This window comes from Leishmania panamensis, assembly GCF_000755165.1.
Source record: "Leishmania panamensis strain MHOM/PA/94/PSC-1 chromosome 19 sequence".
Classification (NCBI taxonomy): Eukaryota; Euglenozoa; class Kinetoplastea; order Trypanosomatida; family Trypanosomatidae; genus Leishmania; species Leishmania panamensis.
Window position 1 is genome coordinate 118,767 of NC_025864.1, and position 21,956 is coordinate 140,722.

The window sequence follows — 21,956 nt, forward strand, 5'->3', positions numbered from 1 at the left end:
CCCCCACCTCTTTCCAAGTATCCTTTCCATACGTAGAACGAAATATTTCCTGCTTTAGTCTTGCCATGACTGAGATAACCGCTGCCAACCGCGGTAAAGTGAACGAGATGTGGCTGAACGCGGCTGCCGACGGGAAGAGCGAAGCTGCCGCCGCGCCACCACCGACGCAGCACACGAAGCTGTGCTTCAACACATGCCGCCAGGAGCAGTATCACCCAAACAAGGGGTACCGGCACCTCGCGCGAAAACTGCGGCAAGGCGGCACGGTAGACATGAACAAGGAGGATATCACGCTGGACCGCTTGAGCGCCAACGACATCGTCCTCTTCCCTGCGCCACAGACGCCCTTCTCCGAGGGGGACATCAAGGTAATTCGGCAGTACGTGGAGGGCGGTGGTTCTGTCATGATCCTCCTAGGCGACGGCCACGGGGGGCAGTACTCCTACCTCAATAAGGCTCTCGAGGACTGGACAGGGATTACCATCAACGAGGATTGCGTCGTGCGCACAGTGTTGCACCGCTACCTGCATCCTAAGGAGGTACGGGTGACCAATGGCATCACGAACCGCGCTATCAACAAGGCTGCTGGGAAGAACGTGTTCGGCGCTGTGGGCGGATTGCCGCGCAGCGCCTTCGGTGGCGGGGCGGGCAGTGCGGTGGCAAAGGGCACCACGTCCACCATGGGCCTCGGCTCTACACTTACGACGCTCAACCGTACGCTCGGTGGTGGGCAGGCAACAAATGCGACGCTACTCGCGCAGGGTCCCCCTGCGGGTGGCACGGTGGCCATGGCTGGCGAGGAGGCCGAGCAGGAGGCCACCAGTTTGGTCTTTGTGTATCCGTACGGCCTCACCTTCAACGTACAGCGACCTGCCATTCCGCTGCTCAGCAGCGGCTTCATGGCGTACCCGCTGAACCGCCCGATCGCGGCGGCGTGGGAGTGCCCAAAGGTGGTCGAGCACCTTGGCCGTCAGAAGCAGGGGAGGTTGCTGCTGATCGGAACGGCGCAACTCTTCGATGACGCCTGGATTGAGAAAGAGGAGAACAGCGCGCTCGCCTCTGTCCTCTTTGACTACCTCAACCACAGGCTGAAGCTGAACCAGATCGACGCCGACGAACCGGATATTACAGACTATCATCACCTACCCGACACTGCCTCCCTTTCCGAACGGTTGCGCGTGGCTGTAGAGCAACACGAGGAGCTGCCCCGTGATTTTACGCAGCTGTTCGAGCTAGACTCATTCAAGATCGACACGGACAAAATACCGGATGTAGTGGACACTTACTCAAAGCTGTCAGTGAAGGTCGAGCCGCTGACACTAATCCCGCCAGAGTTCCAGACGCCACTGCCACCGGTGAAGCCCGCGGTTTTCGAGGCGATTCACCGCGACCCACCTGCTCCAGGCCTGGATCTCTTCGACCTGGACGAGGAGTTCGCGCCAGAGCGGGTGCGACTCAGCCAGCTCACGAATAAATGCAAGGCGGACGACGTGGAGTACTACATATTGCAGGCGGCGGAGGTGATGGGAGTGACGAAGAAGCTGCGCAGCCCGCGCAACCGTGACCCGCGCGCGTTGCTCGACTACGTGTTCCGCCAGGTAGTAGACTATAAGAAAGTAAACAACGGCCCCGTCGCGTCGCAGGAGGCCAGACTTGGTGGCACCACCGGGGAGGCCGGGGCAGATAACGCCGCTGCCGCTGCCGCTGCTCAGAACATGATGCGTGTGATTCGCGTCAGCAACGACGGCACCGGTGACGCAACCCCGTTCGATGAGAATCCTCGCTGGAGCCTCTATCTGGAGGCGGACTTTGCCAAGGGTACCATCGAGGGTCACCTTCAACTGCTGCGAGACTCGAGTCGCTTCGGTGCACAAGAGGCGCGTATCGAGGGCGACATCAAGCCACCAGGTGAGCGTGAGTACCCGATGGAATGGGGCGTCGTGCTAGACGCCGTCAATGGAGAGCAAATTATCTACGTGTTTTTAGCAGTCATTCAAGGCAACCAGTTGCGCGGCGTGTGTGAGCAGGGTGGCAGTGGCGGTGGCAACACCCGCAACTTCCTCTATACGCTGGAGGAGCTGTAGCGCAGAAGGGGCGTTTGGAGGAGCGTAATTCGCCCTCGTTTTCCCCCTAGCGAGCGCAGTTTTTGTTGTCGTTGCTCTCTTGTCTCGCTGCTGACATTATCGTTGCGTGTGTGTCCCCTTCCCCCTCCCTTCGCGGAGTCTCCCCTCCTTCCCTTTCTCCTCCTACATTGGATGTCGCTCTCGCAGTTCTGTGCATCCTGCGGGGCTGTGCACGCGCCGTGGTTGGGCTGGTACATGCGGGTGCATGCCGCCCCTTCCTTGTTCTCCGCCTGCCCGCCTATGTGTGTGTGTGTGTGTGTGTGTGTGTGACGGCGTGTGGCAAAGCCACTCAAAGACGGTAGAGAAGGGAAACGAGTTGGGCGGGTGGTGATGAAGAGGGGAAGGGGGGCGGGGGACACTGCATGATGTGGCGGGAGGGGGCGCTTTCATTTTCTGATGTAGAGAGGAGGGCTCGCCACCCCCACACGGATCCATGAGCACGTAAGCAGTGGACAGGGAGATGATGGAGGCATCCTCCCAAGGGGGGACGAGGACGTACAAGGCCAGAAAGAATAAGAAAGAGGATACAACTCAACAAGCAACATCAACAGAGTCGCTGCAAGCGTTTGCCGATTGTATAACGGGGCGGGCACAACCGCTGGGATGACGGCGGTCGCCGCCGGACCAGGTGCGGCTGCTACCGGTGTGGCGTCGTGGAAAGAAGTGATGCCAGTAATGGCGGCACTTTGTGGGTTGGGGTGGGAGAGCGGTGGGGCAACGGTGAAGACGACCGTAGCCCCTTTCGTGGCTTCTTATTCCTCTTTTTCTCATGTTCATTCATGCACCCGCCAGCGATTCAGTTACGCCTGCTACTCTCTCCGTTGATTCTCGACCCGTTGCCCGGTCACATCGCCTTCATCCCCCTTCTATTGGTGTTTCTCACAAGAGGAAACAAACAAACAAGCAAACGAAGCGCATACGTCCAGGAGTCGAACCGGGAGTAACCCCACAGCCTTCCTCCACCGCCTCACGAGGAGCTTCAGCTAGAAACCGCGTCCGTCACAAGGCAGCACGTATAACACAAGCGAAAGAAGAACAACCCAGGAGGGGCCCTCACAAGAAGCGCCCTCGTCCCTATCTATCCGTGTCTCTACCACCTTCTCGCTCGCCACGTGACGGCCTCGTATCGGAAGGCCAGCTCAGAGCCACCCCCTCTCTGGGCCACACACACGCACACACCGGCATAGACACGCGTTTTTTTTTTTTTGAGAGACCAGATGCGGCTCAACATCACATCTGCGAAGGAGCGCCACAGCGAGGCGTGCACAACTGTCGCTGTTTCCCTAAACGGCGACATTATCAGTGGTAGCGACGACTTCACTGTTCGTCGGTGGAACGCCAATGGGGAGGCTCTAGGGGTGGTGAAGGAGTTCGAAAGCTGTGTAACCTTCCTGACATGGGTTCCGACGGCAGGGCGTGGGGCGCGTCTGGCCCGTGGCGCGGCAGCGGAGACGCGTGAGGGGCGCGACAACTGCCTTGTAGCGTGCGCCGATGGCAGTTTTTCCTTTCTGAACACGGCGAGCGGGCGAGTCGAGCGGACCATCGAGGCGCACATCGGCAGCATTACGGCTACGGTCTACGCCGCTGACGGCTCCTCCATCATTACGGCCGGCGAGGACGGGTGCGTGAAGGTGTGGTCGCAGGCCGGGATCCCTCGCACGACTCTCGCCAACGTGGGCCGGTGCATCAACGCGCTGTGCTGGGGCAAGGAGGCGACCGAGCTGGGCGGCGACTGCGTTCTGTACGCCGTCGGCAGCGACGTGGTCATCAAGCCTCTGAACCCCGCCATGAAGAAGCAGATCAAGTGGAAGGCGCACAAAGGTGTCGTACTGTGCGCGGACTGGTCGCGCATGAGCGGCATGATCGTGACGGGTGGCGAGGACGGCGTGTATAAGGTGTGGGACCCGCATGGCTGCAGCATCTTTGTCTCTGCCGCTGGCGAGCACCCCATCACATCTGTGCGCTTTGCCGCAGATGGCGAGAGCTTCGCTGTCGGCTCCTTCATGAACGTGCGCGTGTGTGACAAGACTGGCTGGAGCCACTCGTACGAGCGCACCACCGAGGGCAGCGCAATGGCACTAGACTGGATGCCAGATGGCACGCAGATGATTCTCGGCAACGGCACTGGTGCGCTTAGCATTGCCCAGATTGTTGACCGCAAGGTGAGCTGGGGCCCGTACAGCGTCACCCTTCTCGATAGCCGACGGCTTACCGTGCAGGATGTGGTCAAGGACACAGTGCAGGAGATTGAGTTAGCAGACAAGGTCATCAAGGTAGAGCTGGGCTGCGGCTACCTGGTCGTGTGCACAACGACACAGTGCTGCTGCTACTCCATGGACCGCTTGAACGCACCTGTGCAGTTTGACTTGCGCGACCCCGTCATCTCGATCATTCTGGGACTACGCCAGTTCCTGCTGGCCGACTGCAGTCAAGGGCTGCAAGTGTTCTCGTACGAGGGCCGCCAGATCAGCGTGCTGCGTCTGCAGGTCGCTCTGAAGCCGGATATAATGACGATAAACCTGCTCTCGCTGTCCCCGGACACGGTTGCGATGCGTGACCCGGCCGACGCCAGTCACATCCTCTTCTTCGACGTCAGCAGTGGCAAACTCTTCGACGACGCCTCCGTAGCCCACCATCTCGACATCGTGTCGGTTCACCTCTCGCAGTCGGGCTCCCTACACGACCGCAAGATCGCTTTCATTGACCGCAACAACGACTTGTATTTTGGCCCAGTGCACACCAAGCTTGGCTTCCATAAGCTGTCAACGATGACGACCAGCGTATCATGGCACGACGCCCACGAGACCCTCGTCGCCATCGCCGACGGTCACTTCGCAACGTGGTACTACCCCTCCACCATCTTCACTGATCGCGACTTGCTGTCACTCACCAAGACCGTGCGTGATGACGGCCATGCCGAGTTCACGCGGAACGACCGCATCACGCATTTCCATCACACCCGCGTCCTGGTGCGGCGCGGCGGCGACGGCGCTCTGCTGACGCTGCCTGTCTCACCGTACCCAGTGATGATCTTCCAGCTTGTCACGCAGAAGAACAACTGGGAAGGCGCCACCCGACTTGCGCGGTTCCTAAAGGACCAACTACTGTGGGCGGTGCTGACCGCGCTAGCGCTGCGAGCCGGCGAGCTGAACGTGGCCGAGATCGGCTACGGTGCTCTCAGCGACTTGGCCAAGGTGCGGTACATTCATTACATCAAGGGCATCCCGACTCCGGAGGCGCGACAGGCGGAGCTTGCACTGCTCCAGCACCGCCCTGCCGAGGCGGAGCGCATCTTGCTGCAGGCCGGCCTCGTCTATCGCTGCATCGACATGTGCACGCGTCTGTTCAGGTGGGAGCGGGCGTTGGAGATTGCAAAGGAGCGCAAGACGCACCTGGACACGGTGCTGGGCCGCCGGGAGCGCTACTTGCAGGAGGTCTCGCAGAAGGAGACGCTTGCCCCGTTCAAGGATCTGTCCGGCAAGGTGAAGATCGACTGGGCAGTGATTGAGGAGAAGGTGAAGCAGGAGGCCGCCAAGGAGTTGGAGCGGCCAAATGCAAGGCCGTACGCGTAGAGCATCACGCCGCCCATGTCAAGTGCACTGCAACCGGAGTGGGTCATGCGGTGTCGCTACCGCGGCCAGTGGCCGTGCCAAAATTGCTTCGGCGTGATTGTCACCGTTGTCGACCACCCCTCCATGTTCTCTGCATGTGGCGCAAGTGCAGTTTCGATGTAAACGTTAGAGTGCCCATGAACCGCCTCCCCACACCTTCTTGTGTGCTCGTCTTGTCGCTTCTGTGCCCGTGTGTGTGTATCGGGGAGAGCCCGCAGGGTGGTGGGGTGGGGAGGGTGTGACTGTGCCGTGTGTATGTGTGTGTGGAGGGGGGGTCGCGTGTGTAGGCCCACAGGGGCTCAAGATGCAAGCCGAACCTACGCGCGCTTTTATACGAGAGCCGTCGCCGCCGCCACGGCCAAGTAGAGGACTGCAAAAGGCGAGAGAAATGACGCCTAGCTGATGGAAGCGACACAGATACGCAGGGGCGACAAATGCCCCACCCCCGACCCCGCTCGTTCTCCTCCTCTCTCTTCCCCCCCCCCCCACCCAAGAGAGACGAAAGGCGATTGATATGATTCCAGTGCATCTCCCTCCTCGCGTTTCACCTCACCCATCTCTGTTTCTTCTGTGTTGCATGCGTGGGCTGTCGATGGCCACGTCCGCGACACTCTGCAACCCAGCGTGTCTTCCTCTGCTGTGCTGAGCAGTGCGCGCATTACACCAGGTGAGTTTCGATCCACACACAAACACTGCTGAGACAAGTTGAGTCGTTCACTTGTTCACTGCGCTCCTCTCTCTCTCTCTCTCTCTCTCTTTCAAGGAAGAGTTGCCATTGCACAATCGCATTGCTCATCTCATTACGTCCACCGGTCTTTTCGGCCGTCTCTTGCCTGCACTTCAGCATCACCTTCTTCCATCGCCACCCCACCCACCAATTAACAGAAGTGACCAAGGACGTAAGGGGTGAGTCTCCACATCCACTGCCCCTGCCACCTCCCCCACTCTCTCACAAGACGTGCATCGCACTCCTCCCTCCCCCCGCTGTCAAACATCACACGTGTCGCCGCCTTCGCAATGATAGGAGGAGAGCACAAGAAGGAGCGGTTCAGCGAGCGCCTGTCCATGGCCCAGAACCAGCCCAAGAACCGCGGCTACCTCCCGGGGACGCATCTTAAGACGGGCGGCTATGGCACCAGTATACTAATGGGCAACTGGAGTGAGGAGCGCTTCGACGCAGGGTACTACGACGGCAAGGCGCTTGTCGCATCCAGTCTGCGCACGCCGTGGAGCACAACGTACCGTGAGATGGTGCAGAACGTCGCGACACCGGCCGGCTTCAGTGCCTCCGCGTCCGGCGCCGCCCCGTGCGATCGCACACAATTCTCTCAGGAGACTTTCATGGCCATTGAGGACCATACGGAGAGCTCGTACCCGGCCCACCAGCCCCACCTAGACCCCGCATGGCAGGAAACCCTACAGAGTACCCATCAGAGTACCTTCAAGACCACCTACATCCACCCCAATGTGCGGCGGCAGGAGGTGAAGGCGTACGTGCCGCCAGTGCTGGGCGGCAAACCGTCGTCGCAGTCCACCGGTGTGCTGTTACGCCTTCGACGGCAACTAGAACTGGCACAGGAGTCGCCGGATGGCACTGCCGGGACATGTGCTGTCGTCAGTGCCTTTCCGGGCAACGTAATCTGCTCCCTCCGCAAGGCGTTGGCCGATGCGTGCACTGACCCCAACGGCTACATCAATGCCGAGGAGCTGCTGGAGGGTTTCGCCGCTGCCGGTGTCACCGCCGTCCCCGCTGAGTGCGTGGCGCTGTTGCGCTACTTTGACCACGAGGGCAGTCAGACGGCGCCGTACGTAGCAATCGTTGATGCTGTTCGAGGAGAGATGAACAGCCGCCGGGCCGACCTTGTTGAAAGTGCCTATGGCCTCCTGCGCACTCTGAGCACTGACGGCGTTGTCCGTCTCGATAAGCTGGTTGAGTGGGTTGACGTAGAGCAGCTGCCGGCAGTGCAGTCGGGCTCCGTGAGTGCGGATGCAGCACGCACCACCTTCGCCGCCCAGTGGGATGCCCGTAAGCCAACAACGCACATCACGCAGGCTCGCTTCGCCGACTTCTTCGCCGATGTATCCTTTGAGATTCCACTGGACAACATGTTCGAGCTGGTGCTGCGTAACATCTGGCATATGAGCGGCGGCCGTGGCAGCTGCGAAAACACGTCCTGCAGACGAGTGGAGGTGGTTCACACGAACGGGCGAGTGACCAAGGACGAGATCAAGAACGACCTGCTCATAAAGGACACAGGCGACGAAGCTGCCCTGGAGTCGCTGCTGCGCGCGAACTTGGCAAAGCAGGGTATCAAGGATGTCAAGTCTGTTCGTGTGGCGTCACCAGCGTGAGACATGATGGTGTGATGGGGCAACAGACAGACGCGCCCACGGTGGATGACGCACTGCTGGAGCTGGGTTGGTTCACACACGCACACACACACACACCGCGTCTTCTCTGTGTAGGTGCCTTAGCAGCATTTTTGTCTGCCAGAGGCGACGGCTCTCAGGGACGAGGGGGCTGCCATGCGGAGCGTTTCATACTTTACAGTGGGGGCGGGACCGTCAACGCGAGTCACTTCGCTTGAGCATCACAGGAGAAGCAATCAGGAGAGGGAGACGCGGAGGTGAAGAGAAAGGAGAAAGGGAGGTGTTAACTGACAGCCGACGTTGATGGTCGTCAAGGACGCCGCCGCCGCCTCTCTTCCTCGACTCACGTTCACCCATCCCGTTTTGTTTCCCCCCCCCCCCCCCCACTCTCCGAAATAAAGAAGACGACGTAGTGGTGGCATTTTGCCCCCTCAGCGTTCATGTGCTCCAATGTGTGCAACCGGCGCCCAACCAAGCGGGGGTGGTGGTGGTGGTGGTGCGGGAGAGGCGTATGTACATTAAATCTCCTACACTCGTAGTTCTGCCCATACACACACGTATGCGTACGTGTGTGTACTTCGTGTCTTTCCTTCCAACTTTGTTGTACGTCTGCCTCTTTCGTCTTGACGACGAGATCAGCTGCGAAGAAGAAAACAAAACGCACGGCCTCCCCAGGCAAAGCCAACGTGCAGTGCGAGGGAAGAGAAACAGCAACGAACGATAAAGCGAGGGACCCTTGCGCGATTCTGCTCTCTGCCCAATCGAGGAAAAAGGCGGCTGGGATCTGTGAGCGACCAAGATATCTCAGCAGATGTGTGGAGAGGTGCTGTGGTGTGGCAGGAGAGGATTTCGAGCAACGAATATGCTTGCTCTGTTAGCGTCGCGCGTACAGCGGATGCGGGCTAAGGTGTCGTTCACCCCCCAACTCTTCACTCCCTGCAAAAGGGTGCAAAAGCCAGTCATTCTGAAGAGGCATACGCACATACATATCTTCGCTGCTGGATACCGGCTTGTCTGGTGGCACTAGTGCACCCACGCGGCCCCAAAGGAATCCCCGCGCTTTCTGTATTAACCTCTATTTTATGATCCTCCTCCCTGGCTATTCGCCCTCTTAGTTTCACTTCTCCATGCGTCCCCCCTCCCTCGCACCCATTCGTTCTCTTTTCCCCGCCTGTCGTTCGCCTCTTCCCCCCCCCCCCCTCCCTCCACCGACATCGCTCCTCATTGAATGAGCATGTCTGACCTGTGTTCCGCCCAGCAAGCGGTGTTGCCGTTTTGTTGTTGCTGTGCTGATGTGCGCTCGAGTAGGGTATTCGGTAGCAGCACAACTGCAGCATCGTTGCCACCTCTCTCTCTTCTCTTCTGACCCTTCAAAGGTACGAGCTGCAGGTTCAAACAAGAGAGACGCATAGCACCATTGGGGCGCCTCTCTCGCGTGTTGCATCACGCCACACACACTTTCCCTCTTCTTCTAGATTCCCCTCATCTGTTCCTGCTCTCCGTTGGTATTCACTGCCACACGCTCACCTCGTAGAAGTTGACTTGCGCGTTGGTGTCTTACCACTTTTGCAGAAGCGGAGGCACTCATTCTGTGCTCTTCTTCCTGTTTCGCTCTTGTGCATACGCTACGGGGACGCTCTTGAGTTAAAGTGCGCGCTAACCACGTCCGTGTGCGCCATGACACATGCGTGCCTGAGGCGGAACATCCGATTCATCTGCTGACACCATCACTACCACCCGCCGCCGCTTTTCTTTTGTCGCTGCTTTCCATCGCCAGCTCAGTCGCTAACTTCAGTATTGCTGTTGTTCTGATCGTTTCCCGTTGACCCTAACAAGCGAAACACGAAGGAAAACAGTGAGTGACGGGAGGAGGCGGAGGAAGAGACAAGAAGAGAGGTAGGACAACGGCACACACCCAAACAATCCCCCCCAAAACACGCACACATGAGCGGGCCCGTCCCTCGTCAGCGGCGCATCTCAGATTGTCTCCTTCCCCCCCTCCCCTCTTCTCTCTTTGCCGAGTTGTCTGCTCTCTGAGCAGCTCGCTCTCCCCCTTTCCACTTGATCATTTTTCATAGGAAAACAAAATACGTCAAACAAACGCAACAGCCCGAATCGACACACATCAAAGGAGGTAAAACAGCAGAGCAGGAAGGTCAATGCTGCGCCGCTGTTCTGCTCTGTTCGACATCACGGCTGTACCGACCTGCGTCTTGCCGGTTGCCGCTGCTGATGCCACTGCTTTCTCGAATGCGACAAGCAACCTCATGTCAGATGTGGACAAGAAGGATCCGCAATACAAGCAGATCTTTCTGGAGCGTTTCCGCAAGAAACTGCAGTCGGACAAGACGGGCATGAGCGACTTGGAGAGCTTTGTGGAGCTGCCAGAGGGTATCACGCCGGTGGCGGCGTCCATTGGTCCTATCAAGCGAGGTAGTGAGCCGCTCCCGCCGTGGTTGAAGCTGAATGTGCCGAAGGGTATGACGCACCGCCCTCGGTTCAACCGCATCCGTCGCAGCATGCGCGAGAAGAAGCTTTCCACCGTGTGCGAGGAGGCCAAGTGCCCTAATATTGGGGAGTGCTGGGGCGGCGGCGAGGACAATGGCACGGCGACAGCCACCATTATGGTGATGGGCTCGCACTGCACTCGGGGGTGTCGATTTTGCTCTGTGCTGACAAGCCGTCGCCCACCTCCGCTGGATCCGGACGAACCAGAGAAGGTCGCTGCTGCCGTGCACGAGATGGGTGTGGACTACATCGTAATGACGATGGTTGACCGCGACGACTTGCCTGACGGTGGCGCCTCGCACGTGAGCCGCTGCATCCGCACCATTAAGGAGCAAAATCCGAAGTTGATGCTGGAGGCCCTCGTCGGGGACTTCCACGGTGACCTGAAGGTGGTAGAGCAGTTAGCGGCTACCCCACTGAGCGTCTATGCGCACAACATCGAGTGCGTAGAGCGCATTACGCCGCGCGTACGTGACCACCGCGCCACGTACAAGCAGTCACTGCAAACACTGGAGCACGTCACGAAATGGACGAATGGTAAGATGCTCACGAAGAGCAGCATCATGCTCGGCCTCGGCGAGGAAGAGGAAGAGGTGCGGCAGACGCTGCGTGATCTGCGCACGGCTGGTGTGTCAGCAGTAACCCTTGGCCAGTACCTACAGCCCTCACGCACCCGCCTGAAGGTGTCTCGCTATGCCCACCCGAAGGAGTTCGAGATGTGGGAGAAGGAGGCGATGAGCATGGGCTTCCTCTACTGTGCTTCAGGCCCAATGGTGCGCAGCTCCTACAGGGCAGGCGAGTACTACATCAAGAACATTGTGAAGCAGCGCGAGAACGCCAAGGGTGCAACGACCATGGAGGCCGTCACCGCTGCCGATGCAGTTGCTGCTGGCGCGTGAAAAGGTGCCCGTTTGGTGGGTATGTTGTCTGGATGGTAAGGCTGAAGGGAGCAACGTCGCTGATCCCCTTGCTGCTGCTTTGTGATAGTGTTTGGGTGTGGAACTGGTGCGGCGTGGTGTGTTGTTGCGCGATTTCTCTAACATTTAGCTCTCCACCTCCCCCCCTTCCGGCACAGACAGAGAAGTGCGTTCTCGTTTGGTTTGGTTCTGCTCCTCCGTGTGTTGTGTGCTGGTGTGCCCGCGCATGGTGCGTGTCGCGTTTTTCTTTCGTTCTTCGGCTTCGATGCGTCTGTTTACTCCTGTAGTCTTGCACTGTGGCAAAGCTTTTTTATACCTCGAAAAAGGGAGTCGGAAAGGGGGCGGGGCGCTACAGTGCTCCGCCCCTCACCACCTCATCGTTGTGGGTCGCGAGCATGCTTTGCCAAGCGAGATGGCACTGAGGGGGAAACCGGGCCTCCTCCTTTGCCAACCCAGCGGAAGTGAGCATTGGGGTTGGGGAGGTGTTGAACACCGCCCCCCTTTTGGCGTTGTGCTCACTTGCTTTTTATTTGTGCTGCCTCTGCGTGTCTGACCTGAGCTGCTGGTACTTGGCCTTTTGGCACTTCACAGGCATCCGTGTCTACCGCAAACTCGCAGGAAGTCATCGCACGGCGTTGCGGGCCAGCTGTTGGCCAGCAGAGCAGTAACGCGCACTTTCTCTTCCTCACGGGTGTCTATTGTAGCCCACCACTTTACTAATCCGCCCCTCTTCCCCTCTCTGGCGTCTTTTGATTGCCATCCTTTCATCTTCGATGGACGCGTCACCTCCCTGCAACCCACTACACACGTACACGAAATCGGGACAGCCTTCTCTCTCTCTCTCTTCCTGTTCACCGCCCCCCCCCCCCCCGTCCCCTTCCTCTCAGCAACCTCGACTGAAGAGCAGCGAACGGCACCCTGCGCACGCGTCTCTGCCCCATTCCTCGTCGCTTTCTGCGCAGCCCGTCTTATCGTCCTCTGTCTGAGCGCGTTGCTTTTCCCGCCACTCTGCTGCATCTCTTGCCTTTTCTCCCAGCGTTTTGTGTATAACTGGCAAGCTGGTGTGATAACGCCCGCGAAGTGCTTGCAGTGGAGATCTCGGAACCTGCAGACGTGCGCGCACGCTGTGTCGTGGATGGCCTGACACACGGATAGCTGCCGCAGTTGTACTTTGCATTTTGGAAAGCCAGAGGCCAACGAGAGCGAGAGAGCGAGAGAGAGACAGCACAACGAAGGGGACACGCGTACACAGGCGCGCCTATTCCGGAAATCTTCCCGTACACATATTGCCCTGGAGGAAGTCAGTGGCGTCTCAGTACTGGAGACACCACTCGCAACAACGGAAAAAAAGTAACGCATACCTCGGGCCCATACACACACCCACACCACACACGCCCACCCTCTGTGCGGATCCACTTCACTCCGCTCTTCTCCCTTTTTTTTCAGGAACGTTTTCATTGTCTCATTTGGTTGATCTCCTCCTCCTCCCCCCCTCTCCCCCTCTCTTCTTCTGTTCTTAGGCCTCCATTGCATCAGCGTTGGGTTGTCTTTTTCGACTTGAGGGTTTCTGCCTTACCATTATATATATACACACATATATATATTCGTTCTCGTTGCTGTTGCTGCCCCCTCCCCCTCCCCCACCTCTCTCTTCCTCCCTCTGTGTTTTTACGCTGGTGTGTGTCTCTGGGTGGGTGGGTGTGCGTCGGCGGCTGATTTGTTTTCTCTTTTCAGTTGCATCTTGGACTTGTCTTTCTTCCACTCACTCACCTCCACGCCACAGCACGCTAACGGCCGTGTTGCCCCTCCTCCTCCGTCTCCTGTGCGCACGCATCTTCCTCTTCCTTCCGCAGAGGGGTGAGGTGCAAAGCAGCGAAGACAACGAAACGGCAGAGCAAACACGCACCCCAACACGCTCACACGCCCATACACACAAACAGGAAAAGCCGCCGCAGCAGCAGCAGCAGTAGAACGGTATTGCTATACATCTACATATTACGCACAAATCGTTATTATTTTTTTTTTGCTGTCCTGATTGGCGACCTCCTCTGCCTTCTCGTTGATGTATTGTGCTTCTCCCTTTGCTGCTTGCGAGGTAGGCGCTTTGTTCGCTCGGTCTCTCCCCCACCCACCCCCCTCTCTCTCTCTCTCCATCTTCTTGCTTCTCATTGCTGCTGTTGCGGTTGTTGTTTGGATTGAAGTAGGAGGACGAAACACTGTAGCCGCCCACACTCGCATACATCCCCTCTCTGGACTCTCGAACTGCGGGGCTGACGACGATTTTTCCTCCTTTTCGTTTACGTGCTTAATTTTGCTTCGCTGCACTGCGGCTGTTTGTGCCCTTTTCTGTTCATGTGTATGCGTGCGTGCTTCTTGTGGAGTTTATCTTCTTGCTTGGTTTCATTTTCTCCCCTTTTCGCTTCCTCTCCGAGTGGGGCGCTTGGACTCTGTGGTGCTGGTGAGCAAGTGGGCGTACGCGTCTGTGTGCAGGAGCGGAAGTGAAGGCCCTCCCCTCTCGCTGCTCTTGTCTCTGTTTTTTTCTTTTCCTTTTCCTCTCCGGAAGCGCAATAGCGCAGTGTACATATATATATATATATTTTTCAATTGAATGTGTGGCCACGGCAAGTGGCCGGAAGAAAGGGATTAGGCCACAGGGTGACTACTCTGACATCACCAGGACGCCACTCCCCTTCCCCGTCGCGGTCCTTCACGCCACCTCCCTCACCACTGCCGCCTCACGCATTCTCGCATTATTTTTGTTTTACCGTTTTAGTTTTGCTTGCGTGTTCTTCATTGCGTAATTGCGCTCCCTACACTTCCCCACCGTCGATTTTTCGCTCTTGGATTTGTATTCATTCCTCTCCCGTTCTCTTCTCTACCCCCTGATGTCAACTAGCGATCGCCTGACGGATGCATATCACAGCTCCGAGTCGTCGGCTAAGGCTCTCTCTTTCACTCTCACCGATGCGCACTGTGTCAAGTGCAGGAAAGCGCTAAAGGCATCAATCGCTCCCTTCGCTGCCTCCTCGTTCCAAGCAAGCAGAGCAGCCATGATGGACGATGACCTAACGCCGGGCTTGGCAGACTTAGACTTCACTGCAGTGTCGGCTGTATGTAGCCCGACGTTCCTCCAGCGCGAGTTTTTTGAGGCTTCCATCACCTCCGAAAGCGCTGGCGGCAGCAGCGCCTTACTTCAGTCAGTGGTGAACCGCCGCGACATATCTCTTGCTGACATCTCCCGAATGAGATTGGAAGGCTGCCGTGCGCGGCACACATCCTTTACCGCTACCGCGTCACTACGCGGCAGCACAGCCTCCTCGCTGCGGTCCACCTCGGCCTTACCCATAAATTCACTGACCTGCCGCATGCGTGATCAAGCAGGGATCTTCAGCAAAACGACCTCGGCAGCCACACCGGTAGCGTCACAAGCGCCTGCCTGCTCGCCCTTTATTGGACTTGGCGGCTCAATCTACCGCCGCCCTAGCCTGTCATCTGCGCGAACAAGCGCACTGGATACATCGGCTGCCATTCTTCAGCACATGGCGTACGACACAGCGGCTCACGTCGAGGCCGTGTGCAATGCTCCGTCTCTCGCTGGTACTCCGTCCACTACCACCTCCGCTTGTGACTCTGTCGCGCCGCCCCCGCTGCAGCCAACGCCTCATCATCTAGTGCATACCGATGTCAGTGCCCATGGCGGCAAGGTGGTTGAATGTGGTAATTCAATTCCTCTAGGGGTCAGCTGTAACGGCAGCGACCAGCACACGTCACTGCTGCAGGTAACGCATACGCGACCGTACGCTAGCGCTGCGAACTCTCCCTCTCCGCTGAACTCGTTCTCTGAGTTGGAACTGCGCAACGGGCAGCTGAGCGCTGGCGATTTTTTACGTCTGTCTGCACAAACCTCAGCCACTTGTCTTGCTAGCGATGCCGTAGTTGCCAAAGCGGCATCGGACTCGCAGCACAGCTCATCACTTCCTCCCCTGGGTGGACCTCTGTCCGCCACACGGCGACAGGCGCATGACACAAAGGACCATCGCACACCGTATCCCTCAGAGGCGGCAGCAACACTGCTCGAGGTCATTCCAACATCGACCGCCGCTGCCGCCACCATGGAGATGGCCCGGCGGACTTCACCGCGCCAGACGCGCGACGTCAGCGTCTACAACCACGACTTTCAGCATATTGTCCCTCCGGAAGTAAAGCAGGCACTCCAGCGCAACATGTGCCCCATCTGCGAGGACGACGAGGACGACGACGCCCTGCTGCATGACGGACTGAATGTGCAGAGACCACCGCCGCTGACATCCTTCGCGAATGGGGCGCACACCATGCATGAGGATCACTACAGTTTGGACACGCCGTCCCTTTACGTGTACACTCGTGGTGTCGCCAGCAGAGGTAGCGGTGCCGGTACGACGATCAGCTTCCCTTCGGGTTCGCCTCGCGCACCCAGTCAACTGTCCACTTCACCAAGCGCACCGGCGCTCTCAGCAGCCGCATCCTCGATAGGCGCCTGGCACGCAGGTGGCACTGGTGGTGGTAAGTCGATTCACCAAATTGGTAGTGGCTCGGCAGAGACAATGATAGCTGGCCTGAGTATCAGCGGCACCGGAGTACCCTTCCAGACATGGAAGTTTCCGAGCCTGGGCAAGCCGAGCTCCACATTCTCGCTGCGCAAAACATCGCTTGGAGAGCACGGAAACGCAGAGGCGTTGCTAGGAAGCGCGGTAGGGGGTGTGGGTCCGGCACGCCAATCAGCTGCGCCATTCTCTGAGCACAGCAGCTACCCCACTCGCGCGTCCCTCACGTCAGGATCGCGGCAGCAGCAATGTAGTGAGTATCCTCTGCTTAACCATAACGAACTCCAGGCCACCAGCAGGGGCAGCACCCTAACCACGGTAGCGACGCCGTACTCTCCCGTGGCGGCCATTCCCCAGTCTGGCGCTGACGACGTTGGTCATTGTGCGACATCACTGTTCTCTGGTGTGGGCTGTACGCATCAAACGGCCTCAGGTGCGCGTGGCAACTCGATCCACTGCACCAGCGGTGCAAGTAGGGGCCTCACGCAACGTGCTGTTGCTGCGGACTCGTCATCCGGTACGGTCGGTTGCTCAAGTGTCGCCGCTGACGGTGGCAATACCCATAAGCTGGAGATGGTGTGCACAGCCTACGAGCGTCTACTGTGCGCACGGCTTCCCGCCAACAGCGTCGCTGCGGCCTTCCCGAAGACTCTGCAGACACTGATCTCACGAAATCTGACCGAGACAGTGATGCCGCCACTGCACCCCTCCCCGTCGGCGCACTCCGCCCCGCAAGCACCGCAAGTTGCTGCCACCACTCCGGTAGCAGCCGTCGTTGGCTTCGAGTCGGCCAGCCAGGGCGACGTCTCTCCATCGATGTCCTACTCCGGCACTTTGGGCCGCTCGGCGGGTTACTACAGCTTTGGCAAGCGCATCAGTCTCAGTCACCCGAACAGGCAGACGCTGCCACACCAATTCCTCGGCAGTACATCAAACTCACACACGGTACCGTCGTCGCCGCGCATGGCGATGCTGAGCATTTCTGCAGTGGCAGACTTGATCGTGGCTTCGAGCGGTAAAAGCAGTGGCCCAAACATGACGTCTTCCTCCACTGCGCGCATGCAGCGAGGCACTTTGGATTTGTCGCTGCTGCGCCGCACCGAGTCCCGTCCGCTGCTGCAGTTGACGCTGTTCTTGCAAAGTACTCTGCGCTCCATCTGTGAGGCACAGTCTCGGCACACGCGGACGGAGAGAGAGGAAGTCGTGGGTCGTGGGAGAGGGAGCACCTCCACCAGCTTGTCAACGCTAACGGCAGCCGCAGTGAATGTGCTACCCACGGCGGAATCTTCGATGGATGAGTACCTGCACCAGTATACCTTTCCAGAAGATGCGTTGAGCACGGCTGGTGCGCCGTCGCCGGCGAGGGTAGCCGACGTCCAAACATGCGAAGGAGAAGCGAGAGCAAGCCAGATGCAGATGGCAGGCTTCATGGCGATCGCCGAAACCGCTTCGTCCATGACTCTTGCTTCCGCGGTCACTACGGCGAGCGCAGTGTCCCCCGCCCGAGAGTCGAACAGGACGAACAACAGCAGCACTCACGTCCCGTCATCGGACTCTATATTGCAGTCTCCCTGTTTGTCCTCAACGGGAAAGCGAGCCAACGTCTCGAGTGTGCCCGTCAACTGTACCCAGGACGAGCAGAAGCAGCTGACGCAGCTCCCCAAGCAGACCGAGATGTGCATAGACCCCACTGCCGACGCTGCTGCTGCTGTAATGAAGAGCTACGTGACTCTCAACAACAGTCCTACTGCTGCTGCCGACGTTTCTGCGACATATGAAAGGAACGGAGGCCCGCCTCATCGGTACTACCGCGCCCTCACGGAGGCGGAGCGCCTCGTGCGTCACGTTCACTGCGTCGATGGGGTAGAACGGGAGGTGGACAACGACTCTATGGACTTGGTTGTGTATGTTGGCATGCACCTGATGGGTTGGTTGGAGGTGGTGGGCTTACTTGGCTGCGGCAGCTTTGGTCAAGTATTCCTCTGCAAGGACTTGCGCATCTGCGACGGCCATTTTGTTCATCCAAACGAGATTGAGGGCGAGGACTACGAGTACTGGAACTGCTCCCACGCCTACCTCCCCTTCAGCAGCGTCGACGCCGTGCCGACACATCGACCGCTTGTCGCCGTGAAGGTGGTTAAAAGCGTGCCGCTGCTGGAGCAGCAATCCGTTCTGGAGGCGGAGATGCTTGTGCTCATCGGCGCGCAGACTGCGCCACCCTCAGCGCGCGCAGCAGAGGGAGCCAGTGAGTCAGCCACACCGACATCAGCAACTGCGGCAGGTGATTACAATGGCGCCAATTCACCACCGCCAGAGGACCTGCGCTGCGCCAACATTGCAAAGGTGCTCGCCGACGGCATCTGTTATGGTCATCACTGCATTGTGATGGAGAGGTACGGCGCAAACCTCTACGAGTACATCGCCGCGAATGACCATCAAGGGCTCCCCATGTACCAAATCCGCGCTATCGGTGCACAACTTTTCTCCGCTCTCTCGCTCGTGCACGAGGAGTGCCACATCATTCATGCTGACATCAAGCCAGAAAATGTGCTCCTGGCGCTTGACTTTTGCAGAACCACACTGCGTGTGAAGGATGAACCCTTGCCCAGAACAGTTGCCGTGCCAACTACGAAAGCCCCTGCTGGGACTGCGAGCAACAGCAACTCCAGCACCATCCCAGTCACGACCAAGACCCTGCATAGCGTTCCACCGCAGACGACGTCTGCCAGAGTGGTGCATGGCTCTCAGCGCGATACGTCGCCGAATGAAGAACCGCCGTGGCACCAGCAGCGCACCGAGTCTATGATGCCGTCGTCTTCGACGCCGGCAGAGCGCTCTTACATCACACTGCGAGTGGGTCCTGGCGCGGTTGCTCGTCAGCGTCTCGGCCTGAACGGAAAGCGCCAAAGCTCGAACGTCCTCCTGGACGCCTCTTTCTCCGAAGCGGCGGTTGCAAAGGACAAAGGTCACGGCTTTTGCCACCTCCGCTCCTTCTCGACCAGCCACGCTACCATCGTGGAGCACACGGACCTGCCGACTCCCGAGCCGCGCCGCCTTCAGGCGCTCAATCAGTCGTGCGGGATGCTCTCCAGCGGCACGCTCTTGCAAAGCCTCGGCAGTGGTAGTTTCAGCACCCACAGCCGATTCACGATGCAGGCGCCTGCTGCGCCCGTAGAGGAAGCGCCAGCGGTGCCAGCGGCATCGGCCACCTCGCACCTGCATGTTCGGCTCATCGATTTCAGCTCCAGCTGCTACGACGGTGGCCCGTTTTACCAGTACATCCAGTCCCGCTACTATCGTGCGCCCGAGGTCATTGTAGGGGCGTCGTACAACTCTGCCATCGACGTATGGTCAACTGGCTGCTTGCTTGCGGAGCTGCTGCTGGGCATGCCGCTGCTTCCCGGCTGCAACGATCACCACCAGCTTTCGCTCATTGAGGAGATGGTTGATCTGCTGCCCGACTCCATGGTAGAGAGCGGCGATAACGCCGGCTTGTTTTACACCGCAGCAGCGACAGTTGGCGATGGCAGCGCCGATACTGTGCTGCGGCAGCCTCGATCGTTTGTGTTGCGCACGCGGGAGAACTACCTGCAGATCAGTGGCGGTGAACTGTTGCCGTACAACCGCTATTTCACCTACCAAACCCTGCAGGAGCTGGTGCGACATTGCCCTTTAACGCTCGAGGAGCGCCGCATGAGCAACGGACTGCAGCCGTACGTGTCGGCTAACGAGTCCTCGGCGATTCCCCCCGATGCGACGCCGCTGCCGTCGGTGCGGTCTGACATGATGAAGCAGCGCTTTTTGCTCTTTGATTTGCTGAAACGTCTCCTTCAGACGGACCCCACACTGCGCCCCACCGCGGCACAGGCGCTGAAGCACCCGTTCTTCAGCTCATCCCCGCCATACTTCACGACCTTCGCACTCGAGTGAAAAGTCTCGCTCGTGGCGGTCATGCTGTAGGCTCTCGAGCACGTGGATGCCCTTTCTGTGTTGTAACACCCCCCCCCCCCTGATGACGGTGGGAGGGCACACCTCAGTGCGTGGTATCGGTTTCCAGTGCCCACTCTGTGTGGTGCGGCCAGGCAGCTCCCCTATCCCTGCCGATGCCGAACCATGTCTGGCGGTGGCAGGGCCAAGTGCCTACGGCGCGGGGAGGTCAGAGCGGTGCATCGCTGCTGATGTCGGCGACTCTGTGACTGGCCGGCGCTAGAGCGGAGCGTGACTGATGTTGTATGGCAGGGGGTGGACACGCTGAGACACAAAAGATCGGAGCGCCTCTCTACGGGGGTGCCGTGTATGCGACACAGCATACCGAATTTGTGTCGGTTTGGTTGTTTGCGTTGTACATATTATCTGACCGAGTGGCGTGTACTTGAAGTTTCTATCTTCTTCTGGGAGTTGGTTTTGTTAGCGTTGCTCTTCCAGATGGGCTGCAATTCACGTGTGGTGTGACGCGCTCCTTACCTGCATTATATATGTGCGCAGCGAGGCGTCTGCTCGCAAGAGGTTGCACATTTTCGCTGTGGAACGGTGCTGCGTTTGCCTTTGCATCTCTCACCCGTGTCCCCCCCCCCCCCCCCCATGTCGAACATCTCTTCGATAGGCCTGCATGTGTGTGTGTGTGTGTCAGCCAGTCAGTCTGGAGGAACGATAACAAGAGGGATGGGTGCGTGAGCCGTACGCAGCGACACTCACAGCCCTTGCCCTTTCTCTTTCTCCCCCTTTTCCCACGTAGGCTTTGCCTTCTTTCCATCACGTAAGTCGTGGGGGGGGGGGGAACAGGCAGAAGACCGGCGTAAAGGGTGAGAGAGCGACGGTATTCAGACACGTCTGCGCACATACGCAGAATGCATTTGCACCCTCACGCCCTATTCCTAACGAGCTGTAAACAAGAGACGCGGAAAGTGAGCGAATTCACATAAACCGATCTTATCCTTTCATCAGCGCCGTCTTCGGACAGCCGCGCTGGGCCATACTCCAACCTGGAGCTCGCTGACTCGTTGTTCTCTCTTCCCGTCTCACCACCCGTGTAAAGCGGGAACATAGGCCCTTCAGCTGTTAAACCGCTCAGGTTCTCTCTCTCTCCCTTCCCTTACTTCACCGTGTGCGCGTGCAGCAGCAATCGACAATCCTTTCTCTCGATGACGGGGCTTTGAAGAGGGGTACTCCGTGCGGTTTGTCCTCCGCATCAAAACAATCGTGTATGCGCACTCTTCTACCCCCTCCTCCTCCTCTCTATTTCACCCACATCCTTTTCCCCCTCTTTTGCCTCGAACACACCACCGCGCATCATCGCATTGACTCACTCGCCGACACACGAACGCACACAACCATGTCTATGGGGTTCTGCACTTCACCGACTTCTACTCGTTCATGTTATCCACCGCTGTGGTCTCTCGCTCGCTCTCTCTCTCTCTGGTAGGGTACAAGTGAAAGCAGTTGAGAGGTTGCCTCTGTGTCTCACTCCACTGCAACAGCGGGGTGTAAAAAGGGAGGGAAAACGATATCGCCTTCAAGAGAGAGGAGTGGCCTTCTGCTTGAGCCTTGCTGCCCCCTCCCCCCGCCCCGCCATTTGACATACTTATCAGTGGGGAGGTGAGCCGAAGCTTTAGGGTGCTCTTTATCCCTTCGCCTTCATTTCGATAGGCTATTGCAGAGGGTCTTGCCATCCCTTGTTCTTGTTTGTTGTGGAGTGCGGAAGAAACCGCCAACTTGGCCCTTCTCTTTGCCCCCCGCTCCCCTCCTTCTGTCCTCCACTTAAGAACTGAAGCACCTTTGTTGTACTCTCCGATCGCCACGGGACACGATTGCGTGCGTGTGTGTGTGTGTGTGGGGGGGGGGGGG

General features: G+C 58.5%; 5 protein-coding genes across 5 annotated transcripts, besides 1 other annotated feature; all 5 read left to right on the plus strand.

Moving 5' to 3' along the window:
- Nucleotides 1-65: 65 nt before the first annotated feature.
- LPMP_190300 (intraflagellar transport protein component, putative) lies at nt 66-2,084 on the plus strand (the record flags this gene model as incomplete). Its single annotated transcript, XM_010699723.1, has 1 exon — nt 66-2,084. The coding sequence occupies one exon, from the start codon at nt 66-68 to the stop codon at nt 2,082-2,084; it is 2,019 nt and encodes a 672-aa protein (XP_010698025.1).
- Nucleotides 2,085-3,910: 1,826 nt separating this feature from the next.
- On the plus strand, nt 3,911-5,695 carry LPMP_190310 (hypothetical protein; the record flags this gene model as incomplete). Its single annotated transcript, XM_010699724.1, has 1 exon — nt 3,911-5,695. The coding sequence occupies one exon, from the start codon at nt 3,911-3,913 to the stop codon at nt 5,693-5,695; it is 1,785 nt and encodes a 594-aa protein (XP_010698026.1).
- Nucleotides 5,696-6,751: 1,056 nt separating this feature from the next.
- Nucleotides 6,752-8,086, plus strand: LPMP_190320 (hypothetical protein; the record flags this gene model as incomplete). Its single annotated transcript, XM_010699725.1, has 1 exon — nt 6,752-8,086. The coding sequence occupies one exon, from the start codon at nt 6,752-6,754 to the stop codon at nt 8,084-8,086; it is 1,335 nt and encodes a 444-aa protein (XP_010698027.1).
- Nucleotides 8,087-10,371: 2,285 nt separating this feature from the next.
- LPMP_190330 (lipoic acid synthetase, mitochondrial precursor, putative) lies at nt 10,372-11,511 on the plus strand (the record flags this gene model as incomplete). Its single annotated transcript, XM_010699726.1, has 1 exon — nt 10,372-11,511. One exon carries the CDS (start codon nt 10,372-10,374, stop codon nt 11,509-11,511), a length of 1,140 nt encoding a protein of 379 aa, XP_010698028.1.
- A 2,903-nt stretch (nt 11,512-14,414) lies between these two features.
- Nucleotides 14,415-20,042, plus strand: LPMP_190340 (protein kinase, putative; the record flags this gene model as incomplete). Its single annotated transcript, XM_010699727.1, has 1 exon — nt 14,415-20,042. One exon carries the CDS (start codon nt 14,415-14,417, stop codon nt 20,040-20,042), a length of 5,628 nt encoding a protein of 1,875 aa, XP_010698029.1.
- A 74-nt stretch (nt 20,043-20,116) lies between these two features.
- Nucleotides 20,117-20,369: a repeat region.
- The last annotated feature ends 1,587 nt before the right edge of the window (nt 20,370-21,956 follow it).